This window comes from Arvicola amphibius, unplaced genomic scaffold (genome assembly GCF_903992535.2).
Source record: "Arvicola amphibius unplaced genomic scaffold, mArvAmp1.2, whole genome shotgun sequence".
NCBI classification, from domain to species: Eukaryota; Metazoa; Chordata; class Mammalia; order Rodentia; family Cricetidae; genus Arvicola; species Arvicola amphibius.
Genome location: NW_024582334.1, coordinates 1,707 through 15,594, shown reverse-complemented (window position 1 = coordinate 15,594; position 13,888 = coordinate 1,707). Strand labels below are relative to the sequence as shown.

General features: G+C 46.8%; 1 protein-coding gene across 1 annotated transcript; it reads right to left on the bottom strand.

Moving 5' to 3' along the window:
• Positions 1 to 6,858: 6,858 nt before the first annotated feature.
• On the bottom strand, positions 6,859 to 11,654 carry Mgat1 (alpha-1,3-mannosyl-glycoprotein 2-beta-N-acetylglucosaminyltransferase). The gene is given in 10 exon segments (XM_038317658.1): positions 6,859 to 8,055; positions 8,057 to 8,119; positions 8,121 to 8,171; positions 8,173 to 8,331; positions 8,334 to 8,428; positions 8,431 to 8,587; positions 8,589 to 8,755; positions 8,758 to 8,809; positions 8,812 to 9,119; positions 9,122 to 11,654. Coding segments are annotated over 10 exon segments (1,335 nt in total). The 5' UTR covers positions 9,222 to 11,654; the 3' UTR covers positions 6,859 to 7,872.
• Positions 11,655 to 13,888: the final 2,234 nt, after the last annotated feature.

The window sequence follows — 13,888 nt, the reverse complement described above, 5'->3', positions numbered from 1 at the left end:
AGCTGAAGTTATTCTAGAGGTCAATATAGATGCTATTGAAACTATTGAGAATAGAATAAAAATATGGCCCAGCTGTGTCTCTCCCGGATATGTGCCTGAAGGATTCTGTGTCATCACACGGCAGGGATATTTGGCCATCCATGTCTGTTGCTGCAGCACCTACAATAGCTGAGAAATGAAACAGCCTAGACGCCCATCCATCAGATGAACACAGGAAGAAAGGGGGGGGGGTGCAGAAACAAAGGAATTTTATCAGCTGTAGGGAAAAAGTTAAACCACAACACAGACCGGAGTCAACAGCTGGAGATGGTTACGCAACCAAAAAAGAGCCAGACTCAGAGAGAGAAATACCATGTTTCCTCTCATACAGGGAACCTTGATTTGTGTGTGCTGAAAGCAGAAAGGGACTGTGATCTAAGAAAAGAGGAAGAGACCTCTTGGGGAGGGAAGTGAGAGTAACAAGTCCCTGGTTCTCCACCTTCCCTGTGCTGTGACCCTTTAATACAGTTCCTCGTGTTGTGATAACCCCCAACCATAAAATTAGTTTATTGCTACTTCATGATTGTAATTTTGCTGCTGTTATGAACTGTCGTGCAAATATCTGACATGCAGGATGTCTGATATGAGACCCCCGTGAAAGGGCCATTTGACACCCCCCAACCAAGGGAGTTGTGACCTAGAGGGTGAGAAGCACTGGAATAAGGGGCCGTGAAAGCGGAAGAAAGAACTGTTTGGAAGCAGAGGACAGAGCGGATGTGGGGGTGAAGCAGAGAACGCGGATGACGAAGAACGAAGTATAACAGCATAAATGTGTGAAGATACCAGAGAAGCCCATGACTCCAGATGTAACTTAAGCAATTAGTTTTAAAAGATTTGCCCAATAACCTCCTACTTGATGGGAAGATAAAAGGGTGTGTCTAATGTGCACGTAGATGCACGTGACAAAGTATTAATTCTTACATTATCTCTGGAGAAGAAATGTACATCTCCTTGGCACTAATCCCTCAATTTCCCTGTGGATTTAAATTTTCATGACAAAAACTTGAAAACTACTTCAAATATAAAATTGAAAAAAGTTGGGCGGGTGAATAAAATAATATTCATATCTTTTAATTTTAATAGATAATTTCTACCTAGTAATAGAACAAACACCATACTCACCCTTGGATAGTACTGAGTAAGCATTGGAAATTCTTATCCTCAAAATATTTGCTTAAGCATTCCATTCTGGTGCGAAGACTTCTCCATTTCAAGGACAGAACACAGCAGCCAAGAGTTCCGACCAGTGACTATTTCACTTATTAACGACTCTCAAACACTTAGTAACTAAAAATAACCCCTGATATTGCTACTCGTGGGTTAGAAATTTGAGGAAGGGCGTGGCCGGGTAATTGCTGCTTCCCCACCAAGCTGCAGCCCAATGTCAGCCCAAGCCTGGGGTTTCTGAAGGCTCCAGGGGACTGGATATGGAGGACAGCTCCCTCACAGGAGCTGCAGCTGCTGCCCGCCAGCCATCCCATCTGGCCTTGCCAGTGCGAGATGCTCTCAGGGAAGTGAGATTTCTTACAGCGTAGCTTTCAGTCCAAGACGCTAAGCAAAACCAAGCAGCTTTGCTATGGTTGTAGCCGAATGTCGAATCCCCTCCGGAAGCCCTAGTGGACAGGCTTGGTTCCCAGAGTGGTATCTGGATGGTGATGGAGTCTGTGGGAGATCTACGGTCACCTGGAGCTGTAGGGCCCAGGCTCATCTCATCTATCTGCTTCCCAGCTGGAGATGTGGCCACTCACACGGACATGCATCCTGCCAACCAGCCAGCAGAATGGCCCATCTTAGACTTGAACCTTCCAGACCATGAGCCAAAATAAGCCTCTACTTCATAGACCATCTGTGTCTACTATTTCACACGACACAAAGGGACAAATAATGTACCTTTAATAACCTAACTCTGAGTTCGAGACCAGCCTGGTCTACAAGAGCTAGCTCCAGGACAGGCTCTAAAGCTGCAGAGAAACCCTGTCTCGAAAAAACCAATAAATAAATAAATAAATAAATAACCTAACTCTGCATACACAGAGATGGACTTCAGTCGCAGCTTCCTGCAGGATGGAGGCAGCTGCTCCCACAGCGCCTGCTAATTGGCGGTTTCCTCTGGGAAGGTATGGAGGGTCTGGTGAGTTTCAGGGCCTGAGTTTCTTCTTTTTCTTAAATAGAAACCTGAAATATAATAAAGGTACCACATCTCCATACTCACGAATACTGCTTGGTCATTAACCATCCCACCCGACCTATGCCTGTTCTAAGTAAGAGCATTTGCTGAACACAGTGTATGTAGTCAAGCTGAGACTCCATTTCCCACTCTACCTGTGACTAAGAGGACCGGGCTGGGCTAAGTTCTAACAAATGGAACATGTATGCACTGGAGGATGATGTGGGCACTGATGTCAGCCTGTGAAGTACTGTTTGTCCTCCCTTTGCCTTGACTCCGTCCTGATGCCTGGGTCCATCTTGGATGGTGAGCCTACTACAGCCGAGTTGAAGATGATTCCTTCCTCCATCTGCCTGTGCCTGTCAATCAGCACTCCTGTAGATGGGTGTGATCTTTAAGAACGCTACTCTTAGCTGGGTGGTGGTGGCACACGCCTTTAATCCCAGAAACGGAAGCTGGCTGATCTCTGAGCTTGAAGTCAGCCGGTTCTACGGAGAGTTCCAGGACAGCCAGGGCTACATGGAAAAATCCTGTCTTGAAAAATAACAAAATGGTAAGGGAAAACCTAAGACTACTCTCCTGTGACCCTGGGCATGCCTCACACGATAGGAGAGTTCTCATGGGACCAAGGAAGGGTCCTGGGAAGCTTAATTTGCTCTTCTCCAGGTCAGGGTTCTTAACGCACTTCCTAAACACCATCACCCTCCCTTCCCCAAGAACCTTCTCCCGCCACGACTGGCTCTAGTCTTGCAGGCATTACAGCACAGTGGCTCCCATACCTCACTCCCTTTTCCTCAGTAACAGGAATCCTAGTTTAACTAAAACCTGTTTAGCTGGCAGTTACTCCGATTGTCTCCTTTGGCGAGAGCATGTCTGTTTGTGGCCACGGACCTGTGATCAGGCACTGACTTCAGATTTCCAGAAATGGAATCTTTAGTCTAATCTTCTGTTCCTCCAGACTAACCTGGGTGATGGCTGGAACTCTTGTAGCCAAAGGAGTAACACCTAGAATGGAAGCTTCATGCTAAGGAGGGTGAGACCAACATGCATCTGAGGCTCTGATGACATCAGAAGGCACCAAGCCAGCTCTACATCACACCTACCTCTCTTTAAAAATTTTGTTTCAGTTTGCAAGTCTGTGCCTGTTGTATGTCTATGTACAACATGCCCCAGGAAGCATGAGGTCAGATTCCGTGGAACTGGAGGCTGTCAGTGGTCGTAAGGCTGCTTGATGTAACATGCTAGGAAACTGAACTTGGGTCCTATTGCATGTGCAGTATAAGCTCTTTAAACTGATCAGCCATCTTGCCAGCCCCTATTGCTCATTTCTTTAGATCCAAATTTTCCTGTTTGCAGCTAACTCTAGTTCTGAGTCATTTATTTTTAGTAGAGAGAGCCAGGCTTCAAAATGAGCGAGGGGAGGCAGCGAGGCAAAGCACTTCAGTACCACATGGTTCTCATGTCCACAGCCTCTAAAATGGCCACTCAACTTCCTTTAGACCCATGTGAAACAAAGCAGGGGGACCAAGGGTGAGCACGGGAAAGAAAACAAAAGATTTCCACGGGACTGTCTTCATGTTGCTTCCAGACATTAATTCATCTTCATAACCTTCCAGAAGATACTGATCCTCACAGGACGAAGTTCTGGCAGGCTCCAAGGTCTGTCTTCTCCAGAGTAAGACATGCAGATAACGGGCCTAGTGCAGGGTCGGTCAGGCCAATCACCTGGATAATTGTTGGGGCTGCAGACCCCTGGCCCCTTGACTTTTTTTGCCTGCCTCAGACCCTTTGCCTGCTGGAGTGAACTGAGCAAACAACTTGTTTACCTTTGCCTGCAGCTGCTCTGAGCAGGAGACCCTGATGGCAGGGAGGTAGGTTCTGGTGAGGCCTGCAGCTGAAAGATCCCGAGAGCTGGAGCAGGCTATCAGTTTAAGGATCCCTATATAAGCTTCCCTGGAGCACAATAAAGTTGGCACTCCTGTATCAAGGATGACCCGTGTCCTCGTGTCTCTGTCTATGTGTGTTTTTACTCTCCAGCCTGGTTCCCGGCTCACGTACGAGCGCTACAGATAATCTGTACCACCATGTTTGGTCTCTGAGCCTCAGAGACCACGGCACTGGACCCCTGACCTGGAAGGGTCTCTAACCTCTGCTTCAAACATAAATTCCTTGAGATGTGCCCAGGCTAGCCAAGTGTCGAGCAGAAAACCGGGCCAACGGCTCCTGGAGTGGCAAACCACTGATGCTGTAAAACTCCCACCTAGAATATATCCGAGACACATATTCTTAAAAATGAGGCTAACATTTAGGTTACATAAACTTATTAGTTACGTAAACTTATATAAGCTAAGTATTTGCAGAATTTTATTATTTTTCTGATAAATAAATGTTCTATTTGTGTGCAAAAGAAGTCTGGTAGGATCCTGCACCAACAATATAAATCTGGTAGAGGCATGGATATTACTGTAATCTGTTTTGACTTCCTAAAGCAAATATGGAAATGTAGGGGAGAAAGACATTCTTAAAGTAAGATTTTCAATCAAGTGCTGTAATTACCATCTTACTCCCACCCTCCTGGTCTTTCCTAAGAGGTTCAGTTCTCCTGGCAACCCCACCCAACAGGGACCAAATGGAACGAGGTGAAGTCTACTGAAGACTCGGAAAGCCTTGCCACAGAGACCTACATCCAATACATCTGTCTACACTGGGGTGACTCTCAATGTGACCTAGAGAGGGCTAGGCCATAGGGGAAGGCAAAGATAGTGGTCCTGAGCCCTCAGACATGAGTGAAGGGCGAGCATAAGGAGGAACGGCAGTGGGTGGACCAAGGGGTGCTGAATAGGAACAAAAGCCCCGAGGCAGGTGACCTGGGACGACTGTGGGATTTCTGAACTGTAAGAGAAGACAATTCTACATTAACACCACGGTGTTTTCCAGCTGGCAACCCCCCTTGTTGTCCACAAAAGCATCAGGGATCCTGTCAACTATGCACACATGACCCTCAAAGCAGAAAGCTAACTCTTTGGGGCATACTTCAAAAGCAAACAGGAATATGAGCAGACCTCAAAAAGGGACTCTTCATTCGAGGAAAACCTGGAGAAGCCAGGCTGTTCTTAAGCCTCTGCACAGCTTTAGTGGGCTTCAATCATCCCCTTCCTCCTCTTCCTGTTCTGTACGTCCTGGACTCACGCTAACATGCCCACAATCCAGGGCGGCCTGGTATCATGGGCTGCCGTGGGGCCAGATGAGGCTGGGGAGGGGGTTAAGGCACCGAAGGATAAAATGGACCGGTTCCATATTTCAGCTCTTTACAGCACACATTCCATTCAAATCCTGGGTCTGCCCCAAGCATCCCCGATCAAGTTCACCCCTATTGTGCCTGCTTCTCCACTGGTAATCAGCAGCAACACAATCCTGGCAGTGTTCAGAGGCAAAGCATTTGGCCAGAGGCTGCTAAATGCATTAAGTGCCGAGAACATGAAGTCCAAACTACTCCCCACTCAATGGTCAGAGATGATTGTGTCTCCTCTCTCGGCCCTGCATCTGAGCTACAAACAATGGGACTATCTCCTTTCAAAATCAGAGTTAAATAATTCATCTCAGAGCATCAAGGGGAGACACAACCAATGTAAAAGTTCAAGATGAGTGAAGGAGTCCATCGTTTAGCCTGCACTCCTGGGCCCAAAACCCAAGTCACTAGCTCTACTTCTTCCCTTCTGGACAGAGCTTACCCAGTGATCTCTACCAGAACTGGCCAGATCTGAATTTGACTGTCATTCAGTAAGATCCAGGGTTTTAAGGAATCACTTTGTAAAAAATTTGGACTGGGGAGGTAGCTCTCAGCTAACAAATAACTTGCTGTACAAGAGGACCCGCGTGTGAACTGCTAGAAACCCATGTAAAAAGGCCAGTTGTCGCAGCACTGGGTAGAGTGGTGGACCCCTGGGGCTTAGTGGCCACCAGCCTAGCGTAATGGTGTAAGTTCTCTGCCAGCAGGAAAGTAACATAGACAGTATTTTGAGGAGTGACATGAGGTTGACCTTTGGACTCCATAGAAGTACACACATGTATCTACACATACATGAACACCGGCATGCACCCATGTGCGCGCGCGCGCGCGCGCACACACACACTAGCAGGGGATGAGAAACTTCTTCCGAGTGCACTGACTGTGATATGGGTCCAGTCTCAGGAAACACTGAGGGTGGGACAGATGTGCTCTGGCTGCCACTGAGGCCACAATCCGGAGTCTTAAGTGCCACTGCCACTGCAGAGCCTGCCCTGGACTCATGGGCAGCTTGCTGAGGTGCCCAAAGACACTGCACTGACTGAGCAAAGGGCACACGCCACAAGGGTTGAGACGCCATGCTTTCTGCAGACCACTCCCAGACCCACTTGTTAGCAACTTGAAGATTAGCAGCAGGCCTGCAGCCTGGGGCCCTCCCCACAAGCCAGCCTGGCTACCCAACCTGGTCCCCTCCTCAGCTGTCCCTTGCCCTCCCCCAGTCGCAGCTACCCTATTGTTCTCATTTTCTTTCCTTCTAGTGTCTGTCCTCTTGTTCTCTCACCTGCCTAGCTCTTCCCATAGACTTCACTCCCTCCCTCTGTCCCCCCACCCTTTTTACCTCCTTTCCTAGGACACAGACAGGAAATTCAGACAATTCAGCCTTTACTTTATTTTTGAAAATAATTCTGTAGATTTCATTTTCTTTCCATGAAACTAGGTCAGGCAACAAACAAACACACAAATTTCTCTCCACCTGCTAACCTGCAGCTTGGCGGGGGGGAGATGTGGGAATGCTTAGGAAGGCAGGACAGAAGCTGGTTTGGGGCCAGAGATGTCCTGGGATACTTTGCTCTGAGATGGCCACCAGGAGCCAGCCCTCAGGGAGGAGCCTCTATACCAAACCCCAGGGGAAAAGAGGCACAGAAGTCAGTCCACTGTCTCCCACCAGGCTGGCACCCAACTCCTCCTAACGGACACAGAGAGAACTGACTTCCAGAAAGGAGGGTGCCCAAGTACGGGCTTTCCCGACAGCTGGGCCCTAGCACAGAAATTGCTCTTCCTCCCCACCTCCCATCTCCCACCCACAAGCTGCTGTGCTGCAGGAGAAGAACACCAGAGTCAGCAGGAAGAGAGGCCAAGAGGGCAGTGGCCTCTGGCACCCCAACAACTCCAATCTGACCCTGAGAGTGAAGCCCCTTTGGTTAGTCTCATTTGGCCACAAACCCATTCCTTCTTCATAACCTAGCCCCATACTGGGGGAAGGTGAGGAAAGGGAGATAGAATAGGTATATAAGGTGGGTTCATATTCTGACAGAAGCCAGGTTCAGGGTCACAGGCCTGGTCAAGAGAGCTAGAGCTGCCAAGCTCTCTGTAGATGCCCTTCGAGAGAACACCCTGGCCCCCAAGTCCAAGCCTCCCCATACCACACAGTGGTTTCTTGTTCAGTATCACCAAATACACCACATAATAGTTCTCCTGATAACAGGAGTATAACCCTCATCATGGTTTGTGCACTAGAATGCCCACTGGGGGAGGAAGGGCAGAAACAGAAAGATTATAGACCCAAGAGGGGAACACTGACAGGATGGTATAGCCCAGGGACTGCAGGCCTGTCTCAGCTCATGGTATGCCAAGGAGACCCAGCAGGGAAAGGCAGGTGCTAATTCCAGCTAGGATCATAGCCATCCCAGGTCTGTGGGGGTGCCAGATGGACACGCCGGCCCCGGAACTGGAAAGTGACAATGCCCCGATAGCCAGCCCTGGGGACACCGGACTTGAGGTCATCCATGACACCCAGGGCCTTAGCAAAGGCCTTGAAGCTGTCTCTGGTAGTATACTGTACCCCGCACCTCCCCCAGTTCCTTCTGATCATTGGTCCTCACTTTCTCCACCTGTAGCTGGGGGGCCACCATAGACACGGGCAAGGAAATCCCGGTCATAGGCCTCCTGCTGCAGGTACGGACAAGTCCAGCTGGGTAAAGGACACGAACTGCTGGTTCAGCTTGATGAACTTAAGATGCTGGTCAAAGAACTGCCCATGGCTCACACCCTTGCGGCCAAAGGTCATCGTTCTTGAAATTTCTGGCCGAATACAGGCCCGCCCCTTCCGCTGCTCAGGGTCTGCGCATCCCAGTCGTCCCAGAAGGCCTTGGGCCACTTGGGTCCAGCCTCTGCCCACAGCTCAGCCAATAGCAGCCAGCCTAGGCCAGGAAAAAGTCTGTTCGATAGAGCAGCTCAGGTTTGCCTCGAGTCTACCATCTGCTCTTGCCGTTGTCATTCCAAGCAGACACACACCAAAGGGAGGGGTCTGTTCTCAGCAGTGGATAGGTGGCCTGGAAGTACTCAAAAAAGTCTGGTGCCACCTCCAGATCATCCCTCCACGACTACGACTGCTGGGAACTTGAACTTGTTGAAGATCTGACCCAGTGCCCAGCGGTAGTGCCTGGCAATCTTGTAGTAACCCTGGAACTTGCGGTGGTCTGGCTGTACAGCAATGTTACTCAGGTCTGGCTGCCGGATGTGTGTGATAGCACTGCCATAGAAGCAATGACCTGTGCTGTCTCCTCGTGCCCACAGTCCTGGGCTGACAATGATGGGGGAAACGCTCAGCTGAAGGCCGATAGTGCAACAACTTATCCAGGCAGCGCCGGACAGTGCTGCGGTCACAGGCAATGACCAGGATGGGGATCACTGCTGGTGAGGGGGTCACAGGCACACGGGGCCAGGCTGGAGGGGCCACAGTGGGCACTTTCCACCTCTTGTTCCACAAAGCATGATGATCCCTGATTTGCTGCAATAGTCCCCGCTGTCGTTCCAACTCTACCTCAGCATCCTCAGCCAGGCGGATCACCTCACGGGAGAGGCTGGCAGGGTCGTCATCAAGAGCACTGTCTGAGGGTAGCCTGCAGGTGCTGGGCGTGTCCAGAAGAAGAGGAGCAGTAGGGCATTCCAGCCCACAAAGATAATAGCACCCCAAAGCACAAGCCCTGCAGACTGCTTCTTCAGCATCCTGGCCCCCACAGGGGAGGGCAGGCAAGGGGAGGGCTCAAGGCTGCCTTTGGCTTGCCTAGCTCACTTCCCCAATCTAAGGGTTGATTCTTCTGCGCTGAGATTAGGAAGACGCCATGAACCTAAAGAGGAGAGAGAAAACCAACTGTTACCTCAAGTATGTATAATTCCACATGCCACAGGGGAGAGGATGGGCACAGGGAGTAACTAAGGAAAAGGGGAGAAGCAAGAAGGTTGACTGCAGGATCAGGAGAGCATGCTCTACCACTTCAAAATGAGGCAAGTCCTCAGAAAACAGTGTTAGTTTGACAAGGAGCAGAGAATGATGATAGTGGGATAGGACAGGAAGGAAGGAAGGAAGGAAGGAAGGATGGAAGGAAAGAAGACAGTCACTCCTGGTTCCCTACCAGCCAGATCTCATTTTCTGTCTTTAGCCAGAGTCTAGTTCAGAAGGAGGGAGAGGTAAGACCACTTAACCCCCATTCCTCAAGACAAACTACCCTAAAATTACTGATTTTTAAAAATTAAATATCACACCTGACTTAGTAAGGAAACACAATGAAGGAGAATGTCTTTCTGTGTTTGGTTATTCTGTTTAATACAATGATGTCAGAAATAAGGTTAGGCTGCCCACATGTTTATGGAGGCACTGCCTACAATGTTTCAAGTTATGGAATCAGCCTCAGTGTCGGTGACAGACCAACAGACACACAAACTGTGCTATAGATATGCAATGGAGCATTACTCAGCTCCTGCTGATAGTACTGTGGTAACATACCAACAACAAAACAACAACTTGAAAAATAGAAGAGGGGCTGGATGTGGCAGCACATGCCTTTAACTCCAGCACTTGGGAGGAAAGGGCAGGCAGATCTCTTGAGTTTGAGGCCAGCATGGTCTATAAAGCTAGTTCCAGAAACAGCCAGGGCTGGCTACACAGAGAGACCCTGCTTGGAAAAACCATGAAAAAAAAAGAAGAAGAAGAAAAGAAAATAGTAATTATATTACTCTTAAGAGTCATGCTGCCCACAATCTCAGTGGTTATTAGTCAGCCAATACAAGTGAGACGACTGAAGACTGAAGCAAAACTGTCTGTGTGCTGATGTGCGGGTTTCTAGAAACAGTTACAGAGCAGTCAATGGCAAAACCCACTAACATACTAGCGTGCAATGGCCTTCACAGCCACAAAAAATAATTACTTAGAATAAGTAATGGGTATAAAATCCTATGCAAAATCTATGAACACAAATATTTAAAGATAAACTTAAACATTCAAAAGCCCGTATGAAACAAAATTACAATTCCTAAAAACATAAAATATTTCAACATCCCTTTACTTGAATCACACAAGACCATCAAAACTTCAATATATCTGCTTTTGTATGGAGACAAACATAGGAACAGTTGTGAAAAAGAGTGGTGGAGGGACTTGTTCAATGAGATATCAAAATAATAATAACTAAAAGTCTGCAATTAGACTGTGTAATAAATAAGTAGACTATGCAATGGAACAGAACAAGACTGTAACTATTATACAGGAATTTGGAAAAATATAGGTGTAAAAGTATATCTATATATGGATAATTTCCAAGTGCACCAGAAATTCAAACAAATTAAAAACAAAACAAGCAAACCAACAACTGAAGTCTAGGAGGAAATATGGGTGCTGAGAAAAGCTTTCTAGGTTTGACTCAGTGCAACAAGAGCAAACTGATGTTTTTCCTTACTTGAAAGACTTTTACATGGGTAGGAAAGGAAAGAGAATGGACTGAGCACTTCTGCAGCATCAATCACAGATACACATTACCACACTAGGGGAAGACTTCAAATAACAGAGGAAAAAGGGGCAAACAACTCTACAGAAAATGAGCCAATAAGGATAGTTCATAAGAAACACATATAGTCCTTACACATATCAGAAATGTTCAACTTCCAGCATAAGCAAAATGCAAATTAAATACTACTCATGAAGACCTGACAAAAAAATCAAAACCTGTCTCAAGTCTCTTAGTGACCACTGAAGAACTGAAGCTCTCAATCTGGGGCTGGAGGACGTCAGTAAATTTGGGGGTGAGTGGATATGTTTATTGTCTTGATTATCATGTTGATTATGGCAATCATTTTATGGATATATATATATATATATCACAAAACAAACTACTTTTTAAACATGTGGTTTACTGTATGTCAATTATATGTCAATAAAACTTCTTACAAAAAAGACACTAAAGGCTGAAGATGGCTCAGAGGTTGCTTTGGCAGAGGACCAGGGTTCAGATACCAGCACTCACAAGGTGGCTCACAACCATCCACAACTCCAGTTCCAGGGGATTTGACACCTGTTAATCTTTGAAGGTACCATGAATGCACACGTAGAAGTAAGCAAAACACTCATTCACATAAAATACAAAAAATAAAATTTTAAAAAATTTTAAGATACTAATCATACAAGTAAAACTGATCTAGACAGTAAGTTAAAGTAGATATAATAACTGATACCTTACTAATCATACAAGTAAAACTGATCTAGACAGTAAGTTAAAGTAGATATAATAACTGGTATCTATTAAGGTATGCAAGAGAGCATCCCAATTCTGAGGGAATACACACTAAAATATTTAGAGGCAAAGGAGTCCATAACAGCTGCCCTCAAGGAGTTCAGAACAGGAAGCAGCATAACTGCACAGGTTGAATGGAGCATCCCTCAACAGCACAGGAACTTGAGTATCTGTGTGCCACTCTGGAGGGCCATTTTCATTCCTGAAACTTTTTTGTAAAAACTGTTTCTAAATAAAGTTTCTTTAATAAATAAAATAAGGCAATGTGGACTCCATCTGAATAACTTCATCCTTTAGCTATTGTCCCAGCTGGGCACATTCAGTAAGGGGAACAAAGCTGACTGACCAGTTTTACCTTGAATCTCTCAACTGCATACCTGCTCCTGCCAGGCTTTTCAAAGGGTCAGGGTCAGGACGCAAGAAAAGGCCATGGGGGCAGAGGCAGGCGGATCTCTGAGTTCGAGGCCAGCCTGGTCTACAAGAGCTAGCTCCAGGACAGGCTCTAGAAACTACAGGGAAACCCTGTCTCGAAAACCAAAAAAAAAAAAAAAAAAAAAAAAAAAAAAGAAAGAAAAGGCCATGGTCTCACTGACCCTTCGCTGCACTTGCACCTCAGGTTCCAGATCTACTCTCTGCAGCCCTGTGGTCGGGCCCTGCAGCCTTAGTTCGCTTCCACTCAGCTGCACCGTTCCACCCCTACTTCATCACACTAGTCTCTTGGGAGAGTCGAGATGTACCAGTTACCAGGTTCTCCTTTACCTCCCCTTCAAAATGGTCAATGTTGAGACTTTCCCTGTATTCCAATGGCCAGGATTTCAGGGTACCCCATCTTCCTGCCTTCTAAGTAAGTGTCTAAGCCGGAAAGGGCTTTAATACAAAAGGATGGGAGAAAGACAAAGAGACAGAACTTCATTAACTTAAGTGCTGTCTTCTGGAATAGGGGAGTGGGACTGTCCTTGAATTGTCAATGAGACAATTCAAACCTACCTACAAGTTTTCAGGCTGGTGGCAAAACCAAGAAATCATCTTCAAATGACTTCCTTTTCTCTAGATGTCGAACTAGGTGCAACGCACTCACTAGCATGCAGATCAAAGCAAGTCAGGATTGTCTGTCAGCAGGATTTTTAGCAAGTCTACAAACATTTCGAGTGGCTGGATGGCTCACAGGAAAACCTCTCTCAGGCTCTTGGTTCCTTCCTGCCCTCCTTCCCAACCCTTCCATATGAACTCTTCAACAGCACTTGCTTGTTTTGCCATGAAGAGCGCAATTCCTGTTGTGGGAATTCATTCAGGCAATAGCCTTTTATATACTAGCCCATTAGGGCGTGGTCTGAGGTACTCGAAGCACAGGCAGAAGACAGGCTCAGCCATCTTTCCATGAATGCACACTGACCACGAGTGATGCCCTCTACAGCAGCTGCCATGTCTAGAGGTATGATCTAATTCAGACCTTGGCTGGCAGGGTGGACAAGCTCCTGAGTCCTTTCAGGCACCATAAGAAGGACACAGCAGACATGCATAAAGTCAGACAGCCAAGAAACTGATGATGCTTGGCATCATCCTGTATTTTTCTACATCTCTAAGACTCAATTTTCTCACCTCTAAGATAGAAACTATCATGGAATACCTCAGTATGCTACTTTAAGAATTAGTGAGACAACCCAAAGCGCATTTAGAACAGCGCCAGCTATACAACAAAATAAATGTCAAGATATCTTTGATGTCTTCAGATCATGACAGTCCACCTCCCTATCACTGTTCATGCCAGTGAAACCAGCAAAAGGCAACACAAGGATTGGATCAGCTCCACACACTGCCAAACTACAAACTTCAGCATGCAAATGTGCATGCAACCTAAGTGTCTTCAGTGTGGACACCACATATATGCACAATCCCTCCACTGCTATTTCCAATCCGAAACGCACCAACAAACAGTTTCCTAAACTCATTCGACAAGAAAATCTCACAGCTCCACATTTGGTGGCATGGGATCTAATCTAATATGGGGCTGTTTATACTCTCCACCCCACTTGAGTGTTTACTCACATTTTTGCTACAGAAACGAACATAGTGGATTATCAATGCACTGTTCTTAGAGTAAGATTTTTT